Source organism: Epinephelus moara, chromosome 5 (assembly GCF_006386435.1).
Source record: "Epinephelus moara isolate mb chromosome 5, YSFRI_EMoa_1.0, whole genome shotgun sequence".
Classification (NCBI taxonomy): Eukaryota; Metazoa; Chordata; class Actinopteri; order Perciformes; family Serranidae; genus Epinephelus; species Epinephelus moara.
Genome location: NC_065510.1, coordinates 42,423,575 through 42,444,020, shown reverse-complemented (window position 1 = coordinate 42,444,020; position 20,446 = coordinate 42,423,575). Strand labels below are relative to the sequence as shown.

Below are 20,446 nucleotides of genomic sequence, written 5' to 3'. Positions count from 1 at the left end.
ACTGTGTGACACAAACTCAGTGCTTTGGTTATTAAATAATGTCGGGCTCGGTTCAGGTTCGGACAGAAATATGCTGCCTGTGCCGCACTCTAACACACACACACACACACACACACACACACACACACACGGAAAACCGGACATTATCATCAGTTTATAAAACCCCCCCGGACGCCCCGGACGGGACGTGAAAAGTGGACATGTCCGGGCAAAAGAGGACGTTTGGTCAGCCTAATTAAGATACTTGTTGTTGCTTTTATTTTGTCTGCCACTGGCTTCTGAAATGTATACAAATATCCGTCTAATAATTTTTATCAGCTTATGGGGTCATGGGGGCCAACCCTCTCCCCAGTGATGCTTTCCAGCTCCTCCTGGAGGACCCCAAGGCATTCCCAGGACAGATGTGATATGTAACCCCTCCAGGATGTTCTGGGTCTACCCAGGGCCTCCTACCTGTGGGACTGACCCAGAAAACCTCTACCGGGAGGCGCCCAGGAAGCATCCTGATCAGATGCCCAAACCACTTCAATTGACCCCTTTGGCCTCGAAGGAGCAGCGGCTCTACTCCGAGCTCCCTCCAGATGTCAGTGCTCCTAACCCTATCTCTAAGGCTGAGCCCAGACACACGTTTGCTGGCTGGTTCACCCGGGCTGGTGGCCTAGGCCCTGGGACCTGGCCATGGGACCTGGTCAGACTCAGCTCGAATAAGTAACATCAATCCGCCACCCTGTGAGCCCACCACCCACAGGGACAGGAATCAGGATCGGGTGCAATGTGTGCTGGTCAACAGGCAGAGGCTGGGCCCCAGGCGTGTTGATCCTGGGAATCGCTGACTGGCTCTGGGGACATGCAAGAATGTATTTGTTTATATAATTTTTTAAATATATATTTAATATGTATTTAGAATGTTATACAGCCTACATGTTATTTGATTGAGGTTAGAACATTGATTTCTTTTAGGACAGTTTTTTTGTGATCCTAAAAAACATTTTTCAGAGCAGCATCACATTTCAACAATAACAGGGTGTCCCATTTTAACAGTAGGCTATTGGTAAAATGGGACAGGATCAAATTTCACATTTTCAAAATGGTTAATTAAATCATAGTAATTTTCATTCACAATTACAATCCCATTAATAAATACATTAAAATGAAACAGTATCTGTTTTTAGATTTTTATAAACTGAACAACTTTGATATCAGAACACTGTTTAATTTCACTTACCATTATGACTCTGGAATCAACCAACTACTAATGACAAAAAACTGTACGCTTTTTTTTTATCTGACAGTTTCTTACTTTACTTATTGCTATTTTTTTGGTTCCAGCTGAGATCGAACCATTTGAACCAGTTTATTTAACCAATTTAATTTAGTTTAAATGCTTTGAACGGATCAAAATTAGCCGTTTGAGCTGGAACAGAACTAGTTCCATGTTGGTGGAAAAGGCGTGTGAGCGTACAATGACATGAGAGGATCAGTATCAATGTCATCTCTGTGCTTCTGAATGCACATCTGAAGGGGACACAGACAGATGAGGGTTGACATCAATGTCCACTACAGGTATACAGTAAAAGAGGCAGTTTCCCAAAATGTCAGCCAGCTCTTTAAACCACATGTGGCTTCTTAAAAAGAAAAAAAAAACAAGAGTGTCTGAGAGAGAGAGAGAGAGGGAGAGAGAGAGAAACATCTTTTATTTATAACAATCATTGGTTCATTTGTATTACAAACGGTTTTGAGTAAACTTAATGTAATAGAACAAAAATCTTAAGAATGTTAACACAATCAAATAAACTGGTTTGTCCATGCATCTCCTGTTTGTACACTGAATACAACCAGCACACATGAAGCATTGCACAAAGGTTGATTTGATAACATTTGATGACACACACTTAAGTACAAGCCAATGTACTGGGACCCTTGAAAGTATTAGATACAAAGAACAGTATAAAATACATTGCAGCTGAAGAGCACAAGGACAAACAACAAAATGATCTGCAAGCCACCGGAGTCTACAGATTATACCACATTTTTACAAGCCAAAAACAGAAAACATAAGCTATAAAGTCAAATGTTGCATGAAATAAACAAACTCTTTTACTCTGCTAAGCATGAACGCACACACGTTATTTAAGCATAGTAGTAAGACTAAACCAGTGTCAACACAGTATAATTGCTTGGCCACCTCTTATTTTATGGTAAAGCTTTCTATAGTTTCACAAAGTTATGTGTCCCAAACCACAATTCGCCATTGTGTTGATAAACTGCAAAAAGTGAAAACAGCAGATTTCACTTTACAGGTTCAGGCTTTACACGCAGAGATGCACTGTACCTTTAAATATTGCCATGTAAGCTAAAACTAAAGGTCCATACCTGAAGTGCTTTGCCTGAAATGCCTCAGAGATTTTTTTTACTTAATCAACAGTTTAATTCACTACAGCAGCTGTCATGTCCGAACCTCTACCAGCTTATCAGCTTAGTCACGCTAGACAAGTGTCTTCTCAACCGCTATGAAGATAGAACTTACGCCACCTTTGTCAAAAAGACCAAAGAGAACTGTGTTCAAACAGCTAACTTCACTGTACCTCATTTTGTGTAGACAGATCTGCTCAACACCCATACGGTTTGTCATGTCACATCTTTTAGCACCTGCAAGATGAGCGTGATCGTGGTTAGCCTGACCGAAACTGATCAGTATGCACTGACCAACCACTGGTGTACTCCCGTGGTGCCACATTGGGAAATGAGCCACCATAACTATAGTCACTAGTGTGCTCAGCAAACATCTTACAAGCCGGGGTACACTTAGCATCAAACAACGAATAATAAACCCCAGTGAAACTAACATCTAACTACCCTCCTACCACCTTACCAAAAGCCAACGGAGCATTCTGATGGCTTGTTGGTTTAATGTGCCTACCATATATGTGAAATTGTGTCACACTATGCAATCATGACATCCTGGGATCAAATCTGACCAAGGACCGCTGCTGCAAGTCATCTTTCTCTCTCTTCGCCATTATCTCCTGATTCACACTCAACCAATAAAGACTGACAGCTCTTGATGAAAACATTCTATATGACTTTTATTCGCATCAGCCGTACCAGTCAAAGAGTTGAAGTGATGATATAGGGCTGGGTGATACAAACAATATATTCAGTTATCTTGATGAACAAAATTTCACTGTCTGTAGGACACACTGCTTGTGCACGATGGACAGCCAGTCCAGCAAACAAACATGTATTTCTAGCCATTCTTCTAGGAATGTACAACCTGTTTTAACAGGGTTAGTCACGTTAGCTCAACCAACCACAAGCTATTGTTTTTATTTCAAAAGTTGGAAAAATCTAGGCAATACAGGAAATCTTTAAGGTCACCAGAACTGATTCATATGATTTATGGGAAAAAAAAATCTTGATAAAATGTTCATATTGCCCAGCCCTATAACCTGAAGAGCTACACTCCAAAACAAATATAGATTTTTCACATGTAGACTTTATGTGAAAACACTGCATATAGACATATGCTGGAGAGTGACATAATTAAGTCACTTCTTTATCCAGTCATATTCGCAATACAGGAGACACACGAGTGCACGCATGCTGTGCGCATAGTGTACAGTGTGTGTCGTGTGTTCTGGTGTAATCCTAGTAAAGAATGGAGTAGCTCAAATCTCTGATATTGAAACCAGCACATGGAAACCCAGCTACTATTCCTCCCAGCTTCATCTCATCAAGGCAGCTGGCTGAATGTGACAGCACACCCAGACTTTGTTACATTGTTGATTATCTGCTTCAGTTAGGTTTACTGAAAAAAAGAAAAGGAAGTATGGTAGATCATTTATTCTGCTCATCTTTTGCTATCAATAACAACATTATGTGTTTATTCCTTCTGCATATAAGATGTACAATATTTGCCTTGGTCCAGACCTTTGAATCCGACCACTCCACTGAATTAGAGTTGACTGAATGGTCTGGCATTGTGACATGAAACGATGTTTTCTCTGTCAAAAAAAACAACCAATGAGCTCCACGGGGGTGACTAACAATTAACCAATCAGCACCCTGGAGGGACTAACGCTGTTGTCAAGCAGTGCGTTGGAACCAATGAGGAGTAATATCAATGGCAACCACTATAGACAAAACAGACACTGCTAACAATGCTGTTAAGACGACATGTCTTGTCAATATTGCCTGATATTGTGGTTTATATTATTTCTCCCTGCTCTACTCTCAAAACAGGTAAGTTGGCATGACTGCTCATCTGACTACTCATCAGTAGGTCTGCTTCATATCAGTGCACAAGTGCACAGCTTAACATGTAACAGCCAGGGCCAGGTAAGCTGTTAAAATGGAGAGTAATGTGTCAGCCAGCAGCAGCAGCAACCACGTAATTGTCAGCTGACAAAGCAAACACCAATGTCAGCCTACAGGGCAAAAGCCAAGGTAGTTTCTCCAGCATATCTGCTGGCTCCAAGACTGTCAAATGGTGTGGAGACTCCGCATACTCAGCGTATCACAGGCATACACCAGCATGCTGATGGTACGGAGATTGAGGCGGATATGTGGGTTTGTAGTGGTTGGTTAGAGGAAATCTTAGAGGAATCTCCAACCTCCACAGATATCAGAGTGGATGCAATATCAGAGTGGATGCAATATCAGACTGAAGATCGGAACTGAGTGTAACGAGTTGACAATTCGGTCTGATATCAGGCAAATATAATATAGCTTTAAAAACATATTTATAGCTTGTTTTTAAATACTTATGGAGGTGATTCACTTTGAATGCAGTTTATAGGCTTAAAAACACAAGGTATGTTGTTTTTCCTGTGATTTGAAAAGCTAGCAAATATGCTGCAGCTGTAACTCAAAGCTAGCGTAGCTAACGACAACAGCTAAGAACTTAGCCGTAAATTCTGACATCCATTTTAAAGGTAATGCTTTAAGATGTCTATGGACTAATAATCCCAGGCTGGGCAGAAAAACCATTATCTATTCCTTTTTTGGTTTGACGCAGAGCTTACAGAGGGGCACCTAGCAGCAAGCAATCACTGTTTCACCTGATCCATTCCAACAGCACAAAATGCCACTCAGTTTCAAATGGACAGGCAACAAGGCCAGCTTTGTAAGCACAACTAGCAGGGTATTCTTTTCATTATTAGCCATTCTGATTAGAAAAAGTGCTGATACTGTGTGTGTGTGTGTGTGTGTGTGTGTGTGTGTGTGTGTGTGTGTGTGTGTGTGTGTGTGTGCCTGTACATGCCATTTATGTGGATATGCTCCTCAAGCCTGCAGCTTGCACAAAGTAATGGACGAGCCACTTGAGAAAATCCAGAAAGCTGGATACACAGCTTCAGCAAAGGGGAACACAAAGGAGTGGAAGGGATATGCCCTGTCTGCCACGTTATAGAACGTGGCGGTGCCCTCCTCACAATCCAACAGCACGCCTACGCGCTTTGGATTGGGATTGTCCAGCACGGTCTCGCTGCTGTTATACCAAGCTGACAGCTTAACGTTAAACCACTCGACACACCAGGAATGGACATTGCGGCCCAGTCGACTGGTGGGACCTTTGCGGTCAATGCTGCTGTAAGCCAACCCTACGCCAATGAAATTGTTGCTGCTCAGTCGGACTTCCCAGTAGTGGCGGCCTCTAGAGAAACCCTTAGTGGCGAGCACCTGGGAGCAGACAGCGAAGCGTTCAGGGCAGTCGGGGTAGTTTGTGTGTTCATCTGACACAGAGGCCTTAGTGAACTCCTCACTCAGTGCAATGCGTTTGTGGGCCGTCTTTGGATCCAAAGTGAGTACTGTACCATCTGATAGGGAAAAAACAAAACAAAAAAAGGACCATTCAAATAACAGACACAGTTGCTACTACCATTTGACAGAAAGATACCTGCTACACATATACACTTACATTTCAGAAGTTCACTTCTTTTTTCAGCAGATGTTATGTTTGGGGGAATGTCCGATGTTTCTACATCAGAGGACAAAAACATAATTTGTCATCAAGTTCAGGGATAACAAATAAAAGCTTTATAAAGGGAAACTATCAATTTCACATTGAAGTCTGTTTACAGATGTTGGAGAGTACTACTGCATATGTGAAAAAAAAGTTGTATAAAGCCTTTTGTTGCTCCAGAGGGAGCTGCACAAAGTCTAATATATTGCCTCAAGTGATGTCACTTGAGTCAGTGTCAGCTGGGGCTGAATGCTGCAATCCATTGTACACGGGAAAAAAAGAAAACCTCTGACATCACAGCAACATGGCGGCACACAGTGAACTGAGCAGAATTAACTTTACTTTTTTATCAATTATTTCTTGATGCTGGGTTTTATGTAGTCTTTGTGCCATTGGCTGTCCTTCACACTATTATGCTTGGCACCCATTTACACAACTTTGTGTTGTTATTTGAATAAGCAAAGACAAGCGAGACCTGCAGTGTGTCTCAAATCGCATACTTCTGTACTAAACACATAACATTTTGAGTGCACAAGTGTGCTAAGTGCGATCACACTGCATGGTATGGGAAAATGCAGTGTACTTATGGCGCACTCAAAACGGTCCAAAAGTAGAGTGTGGAATGATGGACACTTCTCACCCTCAATGGTCGCCATCTTTGTGGCCTAGCAGGAGCTACGTCACAAACTTCTCCACTTTTGACATGATGGCTGGGGACAACACGGAACCTGTTAGTTATACATGTTTTTTGCACTAAGTCCCAATACTGGTGTCGAATAGAAGCTGTCAGTAATGTTTGTTGGGTCTGTAATGATTTGGTATTGCAAAAAATAATGCAAGTGGTAATATTAGCTTGCTAGGTAACATTACCATTCTCTGGCTAGCTAACTGTTCTTAGCTATGGCCGCACATTTAAATCAGCATTGACATTGTGGTGTAAGCTTGGTTTATGTGTTGGTGGAGATAGCTGTCAAATGTTGGCAATAATGTTCCACCATCCGTTTGCAAATCGCCTAATAAAAAGAAGTCAAAGACGAAGAAGAGCCGGTTAAAACAAAACAAAAAAAAAGCCAGTGTCACTCTGGTAAATACAAAAGAGCAGTGCATGATTTGTGAAAGACTACCTTCTTGAAATTAGTGCACCATGCAAGAAGTACTTAGTGTACATAGTGTACTACATTGAAGTGTACTAGCGGAGGTATGCGATTTAAGACACACTCTTAGTTTATGCATGGTAATTGATTAGGTCCTCTGGCAAGTTTGAGCTTCACAAGCATCTGCAAACAAGAATCAGTTTGCTGCAGGTGTCCATGTTTTCCTGAGTCGATGAACTGGGACTCATTTAGATCAGAAGTCGGGAATACCCTAAGCGAATTATCGACTTCTGACTTGCAATGCATTGCAGCAGTGGTCTACAGCTGAACTAAAAGAATTTGGGGGTGTGGATTGGACTGTGGGTAATGTAGGTGCCAGTTTTTAACAAGGAAGAAGGATGTGTGGAATACAACATAGGATATCTCTGGTTTTGCTGCATCCATTTGGACATATCCTGTTTTAAACTCTCCATCATGAGTCCAGCAATGTTGCGATACTAAATTGGTGGAGTGCTCTTTTTAATTGATGGTGTTTACCTGGTATCTCTTTGGACTGGGCTGCAGGAGTTTGTGGGTTTGTCTTTCTGGGTTTGTCTTTCCCATCTAAATCCAACAGGTTTTCCATTGAACGGGCTTTATTCTTTTGTTCTGTTTTGTCGTCCGTGGTTTGGGGAGGTTTTTGTTCTGAAGATAAAAAACACAGTATGTTTGTTATGTACTGCAGTGATAATTCTAAAGAGCTGTTAAGTGTTACGTGACAGACAGCTGCAATCAACATACATTAAATAAAAGAGTTCTTACACCAACTAGTGACCAGGTGTAGGCAGGAACACATTACACGAGTGGACAAAATGTTATACAACCATCTCAGTATAATGCTTTAGAGTACAATAGGACCAAAGCTACAGCCTCCAAAATGATCATTACAGTTGAATCAACAATACGTCAAACTGAATGTTATGACCTTTATGAAGGTAGGATTGGTTGTATTGGTGTGAATGAAGATAGTCCCTCACTCATGGCCACGATACAAAAAATACATTTTAATAATTTACCAATGTTTCAACATGACAGTCTTCCTCAGGGTATTCTAAGATTTGTTGTATTCAAATGCATTTGTTTCTACTAGATGTACCCAATATACCAGCAACTGAGTTTTATCTATTAGTTTGATTAAAAAAAAAAAGACATTTTCTTACTTTGTTTCTTCTTTGGTGCTGCTTTGGGTTGAGGAACTGGACCTGTCCACTGTTGCTCTGTGATAGGAATAGGTGAAAGAACAGGCATTTTATTCTCAATCAATTATTCGTCACAAGTCACTTTTTTTCATGTATCAAAAGGCACAAGTTAGGACACATGCAACATACCAGATGACTGGTATGTTCCTGGGTTGAAAGGTGTAAATCCCCCATAAGCTCCTGAGAACATGTTAGAAAGCTTCATTATAATAGTCTTTTTAGTTCACATGAATTTACCCCAATCTTGCCCCACCACAAGCCTAGTTTGACCATCCTGATGAAATGAGGTCAACATTCTGTTTCGCTCTCTGTAACAGTGTGGACTTAATGCTGTCCCGTAACAAAAACACCAGGGAGCATCTTTATCACCAACGGAGCCAGTTGATAAATTAAATCTTTAGCCAAATCCATTCATTGGAACGACAAAAATGTATTTTCCTCCAAGAAACTCCAAGTGCATACTCTTGTTCTTGTTTAATTGTTATTGACTCTATTTCTCCAATAACTTCAGTTATTGCTGCGTTTACTAAAATTAGAGTTAGCGCCTGTTGCTTCAGGAGCTGCCATTACTGTTCTGCAAGCTGCAGCCTGCATTTTACATCATCAACTGTAATGCAGTCCCTAAACTGCTGCTTATGTTGTCAAAGATGGTGCAGATTTCTCATTTGCCCTGGCTGAATTTCAATGTCTGAAAAGTGTTTGAGGCGGCACAGAGTCCAGACTGATACAAAAAGCAACACAGAATGTTGAGCTCACGTCATCAGGATGGTCTTACCACGCCACCCCAGCACACAACACCGTACCAATTTGAGGAATATATTAAATTTAGGTAAGAGTAGCATCATTGTTTTGATTGGATTTCTTGATTTCTGTTTCCACCAAGTTCGGCGTAAACCAACTCACCAAAAATGCCAGTGTTAACATCTGCAACAAAAGTAGGCATGTTTGGCTTCATTATACTTTCTCAATGCATCTTCAACTGTAAAGTTTCCCACCTATTAAAAAGGAAAACTTTTCCGATGTTTTTGTGTCTAAGTGACTAATAGAGACAAAGCTATGTCTCTAATCATTAAAGCCAGTCAAACACTCACACATTACTACAATACATAATTTTATGAGCAACATTGCCTATTCAGGTGGGTAGCATACATGCAGATTCAGATGGTGTCAGAGCCGATCTGCACATCACTAATATACATAGATACAGCAGGCCATATTTACATAGCCTTATGTACTGTAAAACTTAAATTAAAAGCCTAGTCCAAATTAAACACCCAGTCCCTTTTACTAGCCCGGTGTGGCTACACATTTTAACAAGTAATGGCCTGGCTCAATTAGATGCCTTGTCTGGTTGCCAAGCAGTTCAATGTTATAGAAGTTTTTTGGGTGTATGAAACTGTTGTTGGCTGTTTGAGCTAATGCTAATTAGCTGCTTCGATCACACATACAAAAAGTAAATGTAAATTGTCAATATGGAGACGTTACATATGTTTAGCTCGGTTAGATTCTCCACAATTCAATCATTGAGTTCATTTTACTGAAACTGTGAGCACCAACGAATACAGTACTTTACTGAGATGTACCAGCCTGGTACAAACAAACAAACTGACGTTTCGACGCTGCGACGTCAGTTTGTTTGCACCTTATTAAAAGCTCTGCAATTTTATCGAGTGCTCCAGCCTCCTTTCATTTGGGTTCAGTCATTTTTTGAAATGGCCCACTTGATTTAGTGTCTACTATTTTGTCCTGTGCTGTGAGCACCGATCCAGGTTTTTTTGGCTGAAACGCAAGAGTGCCTTTCTTTAAGAATACTAATGTTATTTTTATTGTTGTTAAATCACTTGCTAGCTAGTTTCATGCAAGGAATAAACCCACTCCTCCTTAATTTCTGCGCAGAACTTGTGCTCACTATTGCTTTGCACATATTTTTTTAAAGAGCAGGGTCAGGGAGGAGACAGTGGACCAGAGGCCAGCAAGGATGATCATGCAGGGTCTTCACAGGTGAGGAGAGATTATAACTGGCTGAGAGAAAATATCTATAGCATAAAAGTGACTTTGAGGTTAATTTCCACAGCTATGTCACCACTACTATTCCTAATTCTATTTATGAATTTTGCTTTGCACATTTATTATCTATATTACTGCAAGAGATAGAAGAGGGACAGGGAGAAACCAGGCAGGTATCAGGACAGGGACCTGACAGCAGCACCAATTATCAGCCCAAGGCTTCACAGGCAAGGAGACATTATAACTGGCTAAGGAAATGTCTATAGGATAAGAAAGACTCTAAGATTAATTTTCACAGCTATTTCAGAACTTATTTATACTCTAAAATGTTTTTTGTCTGTATTGCAATAGCAATACTACTGCATTATTTGTGTTTTTGAAGGCAGCAGGTATAGGTCATGCCATTTTTCATTACCTTGATGAATTTTGCACATCTGTGTTGTCATATTTGACGATGTGTGCACGCAAAAAAATCAAAGCTACATTGCATCCCCCTTGTTAAAAATTAACAATTCGACCACTGCCTGTAGGGCTTACCATTTTGTAACTACTGGCTGCAGCGGTCTCTCTCAGCAAAGGACCAATTTCAAATATTGGTGTCTCCATTAGCCACTTAAGCCCCCTACAGTCTGTGAGATTTCTGTCTTAAAAGTTTAGTGCAAGCTACGCTGTGCGACATGGATCTAATAAACATGGGTATGACATCAAGTTTGATGTATGCAGACTGTATGGTGACAGCGCACTGAATTGCAGGCTACGACGAACGATGCAACAGCTTTCCATACTGACTGCGCAAGGATGTTACACGGGTTATTAGTTTTCCAACTGTGAAGCACAACATAGAGGGTCACATTATTAAATAACCTAAAGTTTTGTGGGCACTATATACTGTGGTGTGTGTGTGTGTGTGTGTTTGCTAGCTGCTAGGTTGCTCAGCTGGCAGCTGCAACTCCGCCACTATAGAGTGTGCCAGTAAACCCGGAACTTTGTTAGCGCTTTTAGCACTTCCGGTTCTTTCGTCTAAAAGTCAATACGTTTTTTGAATGGGATTTTGGTAAAATGCCTCAAATAAGGTCTGTGGTTAACAAAAGCTTAAGCGAGTTTCAGGTTTTGTTCTACGACATAAAACATGTCAGTAAATACCCTACTTGTGAATTTTGAAGCTTTTACGTGTCGTAAAAAAGGCGGTTGCTAACAAGTTGCTCAATACGACTACAAACCCTGTTGGGGACATTCAACGTCATCCCCCGAACAGGCGAGAGTGCTGGCAGTCCGCCATTACAGCTTCTTATTTAGCTTAAACAGTCCGATTTCCCCATTATACAATGTTTTTAAAATAAAGCGGCCTAAATCAGTTGAAAGCTTAGTGGCGGTGACGTCAAGAGTCATGCGACCGTGGAGTAGTCATGCAGTCCGTTAAAGCCTAACGTTAGCTTTTTACTTCTGGCGATCGCATTTAAGTTTCAAATACGGTATGAAAGGTGTTCATATGTGAAGATTATCTCACTGAACAAAACCTGTAAGTATCATAAACTTGTGTTAGCCACAGAGCTTATTTTCTGACATAATCCAAAACGCAATGCAAAAATCACATTCACTTTCTCTTCCGGGAACCAGCGCAATGCTAAACTTCCGGGTTTTGACGTCAGCCCTGGTACACTCTATTTCCTTCCATGCTTCGTCCTTCTTTACGCGGTCATAGTAAGAGCGGGAGGACACATCATACAGGCAAGGCTTCTGCTGCCACAACCTCTTTGCTGGAATCCCAGAATTTATTTTAGTGCGTTTTGCCTCCACAGCAAATCTGTTTGTTTGGGTTAGCGCGAGTGTGTCATTTCATGCTGCATCTCTATTGGTTGATAAGTAGATGTAGGTCGTAACAGCAGTCACACAGTGTCAGAAATTTGGGGTGACCATCTCACTGTCAGAATTTTATCCCAGGTTGTCTTTGATTGCAAGACCATGTGACAACAGCCATCCTTGAACCTCTCTCACTGTGTGACATAGGACCACCATTTTAGAGCCACAACCAAAGATGAACCAAGACGTTTCTTTGACGTTGGTCATCTTTTGTCTGGCACAGCCCAAAATCGCACAGTGTATACTGGGCTTCAGACACAAGAACATGGGAAACTTAGTTTTCTTCAAATGTAAAGCTGCATTTTTTTTTTTTTTAACGATTCTGATGGCCTACGTTTTAGTAGAAAACTGATGATCTCAGTGAGGACTGGATGACTACGTGTTCCTGGCATCCCATTGTTTCCATGATTGTGTGTTTGTATGACTTACGTGCATTTGGTCTTCCCATAAATCTAGGACCTGGTGGATGCTGGGGGGGAAAGAAGCCGGCAGGTGGCCTAATATAACCAGGACCTGGCTGGAATAAAGGCTGGATGGGTGGACGACCGGGACTGTGGGACCTGGGTGGCTTTTTCTGCTTTGGAGGCTTAGTTACGTCTGAAACAGAGAAGGTGAAAAGACATTTTGTGCACCCATAAGTATTTTGTCACATTGTAGAGAGTTGTGTGTTATAAAAATGCTTGTCAAATCGATTTATATTCTTTTTTTTTTTTTTACCCCTATCAAAGCACATACTGTATATGCGTGTCAGAGATGTATAAAAGGTATTTTATTACAATTTCTGGAGTCAGTATGCAAACTACAAACACATGTTGGCTAGCAAAAATACACAGATTTATATTTTTTTCTGTTATTTAAAAGCTGTGCAGACATGTGTGCCAATGTTTATGATTTACATGGGCAGATATTTTATTAATGGTTCTATATGAAATTATTATATTGATCTGTTCTGTATGACATCTATTGCACATCTGTCCGTCCTGAAGGGGGATCCCTCCTCAGTTGCTCTTCCTGAGGTTTCTACCATTTTTTCCCCCGTTTAAGGGTTTTTTTGGGGAGTTTTTCCTTATCCGCTGTGAGGGTCCTAAGGACAGAGGGATGTCGTATGCTGTAAAGCCCTGTGAGGCAAATTGTGATTTGTGATATTGGGCTTTATAAATAAAATTGATTGATTGATATGTAGAGATGAACATACCGGATTCTGGCTGAGATCCAGCCAGGTTTGCAGGTGCTGAGCCTGGAACTGGTTTTCCATCTGTGAATGATAAATGAATTGCATTTAGTGAACAACCCACTCAAGCTTCTGAGCCACAGCCGCAACTGATGATCCCAGTCAGTCCCAGTAACCCACCACCACTTAACACAGCATTAATCAAGTCAACATTTGATTTCATCTCCAGTCTCTCCCACACGACACAAACTCAGCAGATGCAACAATACCAGTTTTAAGTTCTGCAACAAAGCTGACCGTGATTCATTACATCTGCACATGTGAAATCTCTCACTCAAAATGTAACTGCACATTCACCTGGTTTAAGCATCACCAGTCTGGCCTCAACGGGCTGTTTAAGGATCGCTGTCAGATACTCCTTCAGGGCAGCAGCAGAGGTCTGTGTTGCTGTCACCTTCTTGGAGTCCAGGGTGACTTGAGGGGTGTAAGGATCAAAGTTCATGTTTTTGGGCAGGTCATACGAAGTCTGTGAGTAGAGGAACACAATGTTTTTTTCTTGATGAAACAAGGTTATATTAAAAAACAGTCAAGATAAAGCTATACTGTTTTATATTATGGATCAAATATGAGGTAAACACTGTCATTTAAATATCATTGGAATGATGTAAGAATAATGCAGTCAGATTGCAGCGTGATGGTTGAAATGCGGCAGAAAAATCAACTCCTGTGTTTCTCTTCATGCTTTGTGTCTTTGTGGGGCTGCAGGCATCAGTTTTATTCAAGTACATCTGAACCATTTGATTGGTTTGTTTCCTTTATTTACAGGATTTTGGCAGAGTCACTACATGTCTTTGTCAGGTACGCCACATATTGTAACATTCTGAATAAGTTGAACTACTCAGAAATGCCATCAATATGCAAATTAGTTACTTCTGTTTGGGATAATCATCTTTTGAGTTTTGGAAATGCAAGCAAAATGGAATGTGAAACTAAAAACACCCACTGACTGAACTGACTGACTGCTGCTGAATATTAGCTTCGGCTGAACTTTGGAATATATTTTTGCACAGGATGAGAAGTGTGGATTTTGCCCTCCATCACTTCAACTGAAATCACCTTTGAAATGGATTCAGTTCAGTCAGAGATACTATACTCCTGCATGGTAGGTCTGTATTTATGTCTCATACCATATGCCATTCACTCCTTGCATGCAAGCGCACTTATGCTTTGCTGTCATTGGCTATGTGTATGCACAAGATCAATCAGTTTTTTTGCCCTTATTTTGAAAAATACAATATTCCTACAAAGCTGTTTACATGGCTAATGAAAATAAATATACCACAAATATTCTTGTTTACATGCAGCTCTGCATACTACAATTAACATGCCTTCACATGTCTTTTATCATGTCAAAATATAAAAAAAGTGGAACAACTGGAGCTGCACGTCATTTGTTTCTTTGCATGAAAATAAGATGTTTTTTCAAAGTTTACTACTGATGGCAACTCTGTGAACACAGCCTCCCTCTTTCATGCCTGCATCCACCCTCTTGAAAAGGTCAGTGTTGTGGCATTTGCGCATATCCAAAACCTGCTGGTATCCAAGTCTGACATGACGTTAAAAAGTTGGTGTTTCTCCTTCCAACCAAAAATGTGGGCTTTTCTTTTGAACGTGGATCTCTACTCAGCTTTGCAAACTGTTAGCAAGTTGGTTTGTGCACAACATCTCCATGACAACGCACAGAGCCAACCGTAAACTGACAGGAGGCCGTGCGTCACAAACTTAGGTAAAAACCCCAGTTGAGAAGCATAGACCAAACTGGCTGAATACATGCCCAAATGATGCTCCTAAAACCTGAATAGTATCGGCATATCCCATATCTTAATCAGAAAATGATCATTCCAGAAAAAGGCCTAATTCGGAAAATCTGAACAGAATATGCTGTTTATACGGCCCACATTAAATTCAGAATATTGTCATATTCGTAAATATAGTAAAACAGATATCTTTACTTCTTCACCTGTCTCTCCTGATTGGACTGTACATATGCGTCTCTGTGTGTGTACTCTACTGTGGAGTGCTGCAGATTATTGCAGAAAAAATGCTCTGTGACACACAAAAGTATCTGATACTAGCACGTTTTGTTCAGCAAGATAATCTTTACAAATAAAAACCACTTTTATTATTTTTTAAATGGAAATGCAATTGCCAGAAGTAAAAAGCTAAAGTAAGGCTATACACTGACTAAACCACGGTTGCATGACTTCAACGTCACCATCGCTAAGCTTCCAAATTGTAATTTGATTTTGCTTGCTTACCTCTTCTACAAAAGCCTTTCCTGTGTGACCTCAACAAGCTAGCGGTCATGGCTGTGTCGATTGCCAGAGTAGTTTATAAGAGCGCAAGTATAAACATGACAATGCTATAAAGGCAGACGTATGAGTAGATGTGTTGGTTGTTTGGCATGATGGAGTTTAACATCTCCATCAACCTCTGTGGTCTCATTTCGCTACTTGTTAGAAACCGCCTTTTTTAAGACACATCAAAGCTTCACATTTTACAAGTAGGATATTTACTGACATAGTTTATGTTGTTGAACAAAACCTAAAAATCTCTTAAACTTGTCTTAACTAGCCTGGTTCCAGACCATAGACCCTGCCCACTCAACTGAGTAGGCTTGCATCTCTGGTCTGGCATACTTCAATGAATTTGCGATTTATCTCGTCCAAACGATGGATGGACCAATGAACGCCAGGGGTGGGGGTCTAGTGATTAGTCAATCAGCGCCACGCTGATGTCAAGCTGTACGCCGGTGGGTAACTGGTGAGGATAGCAACAATGGCGACCGCTACAGATCTTACAGACCACATTAACGATGCTATCGAGGTATTTCGCCACTACTCGCGTTAATGGAGGACCAAATTAAGGACTAAACTGGATTTAACGGCGATGCAGCTGGGCATGCATGACGACAGAGACATTTTAAACGGGCAATGCTCGCTTGTTTTCGGCACCCCCGAGGCATGGATACTAATGACGTCAGATTCTGGGTGAGTCGTTGATCTCTACTGATTGGTTAGGGAAAAATCAAATCCCCCCCCCCTTGTAAATCGCCTTCAATGGAGGCAATGTCAGACTGAAGGTTTTGGGGGTTTCAGTCTGACACTCAGGCTATGTCTTAACCACAGACTTAATTTCAGGCATCTGACTTAAAACCCACTGACTTTAAGACAATGGAACCGGGAGTGCTCAAATGCTGACTCATTTGTAGGGTTTTGGCCTCGGTCCAACAGTGCTCTATATAAATACTGCACGGACTGACAATCGCAGTAATCTCACCTGTAAGAAGGCCAGAGTTTGGGACTGACTCAGCAGACTTTGGATCTCTTCTTTAGCTTTGCTCATGCTGTCAATATTCTCAGTGAACTTCTTCACGAGACCCTTGAGTTTGGTCTCACCGCTCTCCAGCTCACGGTCCACTGTGTTCAGAGCAACACGCTCCTCTTGGGCCAAGATATCCCGCATCTGCTGATACTCAGCTGCCAGAGTCTTCTTTCTGTTGGTCGCTGTGTCCTGGGGGAGAATCATGAGAGGATCCATAAACGGATCAGTAGGTAAAAAGACTGGTAAATACAGGGCTTAGACAAAATAACAGAAATAATCTACAATACAAAACTCAGTGTTATGGATCGCAAATAAACAGGGATCACTTATTCATTTCTTTCTTTAGTCAAGCTTTTTCTTCTTTCAAGGCAATATTTTTAAAATTAATAATATTTATTATTATCATCATTGAAAATACAGCAAAGTTCGAGACTTACCCTGAGCTTGTTCTGCATGTTACCCATTTGAGATACAACGGTCTCATTCTTTGTAATTTTCGCGTCCAGCAAATCCAATTTGCCTCTCAGGTCAGACTACAAACAGAGAAACAAACACATCCAGAGAAACATTCATTTCTTCATTATCTGTAATACTGGTACTGGTCGCAGTAGGGAGGGATTGAGCCCATCCCAGCTGACACTGGGCAAGAGGCGGGGTACACCCTGGACAGGTTACCCGACTATCACAAAGCTGACACATATGGAGACAGACAACCATTCAAGATTATATTCACACCTACGAGCACTTTTAGAGTCGTCAATGAATCTGGACCGTGGGAGAGGCCAGAGAACTCAGAGAAAACCCACGCTGACACAGGAAGAACATGCATACTCCACACAGAAGGGCCCCAGCCAGACGGCAGATTTGAACCCTGAACCCTGTGAGTCGACAGTGCTAACCACTGCTCCCTGTCCCGCCCATTCAGAGAATCACACAGCTGTATTTCATATGTGCTCACAACAATGAATCCTGCTCTGCTAGATCTGTGAACAGGTTTCACTGGAACTACTTCCTACCAAACAAATATTCCCTATGATACACACCGACAGTGTGTTCTGTGGATTATGTAGAAAAACAGACACACTATTTCTGGAAGACAATTTGGTGTTGCTTTATGAAATATATATTTCAATGCTGTGAGCATCACAATTTAAATTCCATTTGACCCTATTTTTGAGAGGAATGCCCCTTTAAAGTTCTCAGGTGAACACACACACACACACACACACACACACACACATACACACCTCTATCAGGTTCCTCTGCTCCTCAGGAGACACGAAGTTACAGCCTTTGTGGACTTGCTGGAGGCAGAGGCTGCAGATCGGACGGCAATGTTGGCTGCAGAACAGCTCCATCAGCTTGTGGTGGTCCGGGCAGATCCGCTCCGACAGGTCGCCCACAGGCTCACTCAGCTGGTGGAGGCGAAATATTGGGTTTTCCCGGTGAGGCCGCAGGTGCTCGTCACAGAAAGAGGCCATGCAGGTCAGGCAGGTTTTGAACGCCTCTGCCTCCATACACGCATCACAGCGTAGAACATCCTTTTTCTCGGCTTTGCTCTCCTCCACCACCAGGCCGGCCTCGCTCCTGTTCGTCATGCTGATGGTCTCAACGACGGTGCTGAGGACCGTGTTTTTCTTCAGCTCCGGTTTGGTGGAGAAGATGGTGAGACACTGAGGACAGCTGTAGGAGTCCTTCCAGGTGGCCAGGAGACAGTCCTGACAGAAGTTGTGTCCGCAGGGGATGGTCACCGGACAGTCAAAGGTACTCAGACAGATGCTGCAGGTCAGCTCATCCTCCAGACTCATCAGAGAAAACTGACTCTTGCTCAGTTCGGCCATGATGAGTCTTCAGACCAGGCTGTGAGGGAGAAACGAAACTTAACTTGAAAACGTAATCCCCATGCCCCTCCCTGTGTCCTCACTGAAAACCAAGTCCCACTACTGGCGTTAGAATAACGTTCAAACAACTTTAACGCAGCTGAACTATCAACAGACAATCCAACTCCTCACCTTATTTTCCTTATAGCGATAAATGTAGACAGCACACAAACTATTTATCTATACAGGACTTCTGCCACATAGGCTACCCTTTGTCCTAGAACAGCTAACTGCAGCTTAATGGCCTCAATTAAGGCAGTAACTGTGTGTTATCATGATAGCTCATGACTAGGAAAAACACATTCCTTGCTCTCTCTCTCTGTTTGTGTTTCTGTGTGTAGCCTATGTGTGTGTGAGTGTAAGTGTGTCGCAGGCCCATGCAGACAGAACCCAGGTGGTGCTCAAGCCCCAACCCCTTTCCTCTCTGTCTAGGTAAATTCCAAATATCCTTTTTGGAAGACTTTTTTATCTGTTTCTTTTAATAATTCTATATTTTGGTCTTTTAAATTTGGATATGTGTTTTATGCCCGACAACTGCATTTTAGTCGAACCCCGGCCCCTCCCTCTTCATCTTCCCTTGTGGCAGCCGCACACAAATCTTGCGCCCTGCAGACATTTCTCCTGCTCATTACTGTGTACAAATGTACTGTATGTATTGAGGACTAAAGCTCAAGAAAACCTCTGGCGCTGGCAGATAGAAACCTCCCAGAAGGGTGCACTTTGCATGTACACAATGTTTCGTGCATGCAAAAAAAAAAAAAAAAAAAGAATAAAGAGCTAAAACTTTGTTGAAGGGATGCCCTTTTTTCCACTTGAGCACCTGTCCTGCAAAATGTTTGTGCACGCCACTGTGTGTGTGTGTGTGTGTGTGTGTGTGTGTGTGTGTGTGTGTGTGTGCTCAGCCTACTTTGTCACACTTCACCTCATCAACTCTGTGAAAGTGAAATCCTGTTTAATTGCATTGGCAGTAAAGGCTTAACTATTAACTGGCACTATATTTAAGGTCTTCTGATGTAAGCCACATATGTCAAACTACTATATTTGAATTCATTCAATGGCAGTAATATATTACAAGTCAAAAGCACACAGAGATGCTCGCTAGCTATAAAAAACATGAAAAATGTTGAATCACATGGAATAGGGTGAGTATTGTTAAAACGGGACATTTTCTGAAAATCGGAATTCTGGAGCAATTTGCTGAATCATCCCACTGCCTTAGCTCCCAACTTGATACAATTCTACAAACTTTAACCCCCTGACTACAATATACAGAAGAAAAAATAAAGAATAATCAAACACAGAACTGATGACTCAATCTCAAACACAATCTTCAAAATGCGACCTTATATTTTGCTACAAAAAAAATCAGAAATTAAAGACAATGAGTAATTTCAACATTTTTATGTCCTCAGATAACCATATTACGAAAATACAACAACACAATTGAGAATCTTCTATAAAACATTAATAGTATTTAGCAGCTCCACAACATCTCTTTTTTTAAAAATCAAACAGGGCTCTCCAAACAATTTGATAAGAATACCAAACTCAAATAAGAAAACAATGCAAAACAAAGTAGTAATGTACAATTCAATAAGTGTCTTCAAATAACCATATAATGGAAATACAGCACAATTAAGATTAGGGTGACCATATTTTGATTTCCAAAAAAGAGGACACTCGGCCGGCCACGACATAGCCTACTTAAATGATACTCGCAGTTTACTCAAAGATGCCTTATAATTTTAATATATTTAAAATTTATATGTATGGATAGAAAATTCAGTTATAGGCTATTACAAAATAATATCTCTCAAAGACAGAAATTCAGATAGGCTAGGGGACACATA

At 41.3% G+C, this 20,446-nt stretch overlaps 1 protein-coding gene across 6 annotated transcripts in view; it reads right to left on the bottom strand.

The window, feature by feature from the left end:
• Nucleotides 1-1,673: 1,673 nt before the first annotated feature.
• Nucleotides 1,674-20,446, bottom strand: part of trim25 (tripartite motif containing 25) — a 20,427-nt gene continuing 1,654 nt past the window's right edge. For 2 of the 6 annotated variants that reach the window (XM_050043601.1, XM_050043600.1), the window contains exons 3-13: nucleotides 17,154-17,249; nucleotides 16,672-16,905; nucleotides 13,690-13,858; nucleotides 13,357-13,416; nucleotides 12,591-12,758; nucleotides 9,198-9,218; nucleotides 8,424-8,474; nucleotides 8,256-8,312; nucleotides 7,594-7,740; nucleotides 5,918-5,977; nucleotides 1,674-5,816 (exon numbers count right to left, since the gene is read on the bottom strand). In XM_050043601.1, the coding sequence (XP_049899558.1) occupies nucleotides 5,284-5,816; nucleotides 5,918-5,977; nucleotides 7,594-7,740; nucleotides 8,256-8,312; nucleotides 8,424-8,474; nucleotides 9,198-9,218; nucleotides 12,591-12,758; nucleotides 13,357-13,416; nucleotides 13,690-13,858; nucleotides 16,672-16,905; nucleotides 17,154-17,249 (1,596 nt within the window). In that variant the 3' untranslated portion in view covers nucleotides 1,674-5,283. Of the gene's footprint in view, nucleotides 5,817-5,917; nucleotides 5,978-7,593; nucleotides 7,741-8,255; nucleotides 8,313-8,423; nucleotides 8,475-9,197; nucleotides 9,219-12,590; nucleotides 12,759-13,356; nucleotides 13,417-13,689; nucleotides 13,859-16,671; nucleotides 16,906-17,153; nucleotides 17,250-17,963; nucleotides 18,577-20,446 lie in introns of all 6 variants that reach the window. The other 4 variants (XM_050043602.1, XM_050043604.1, XM_050043603.1 and 1 more) reach the window with 4 other exon arrangements.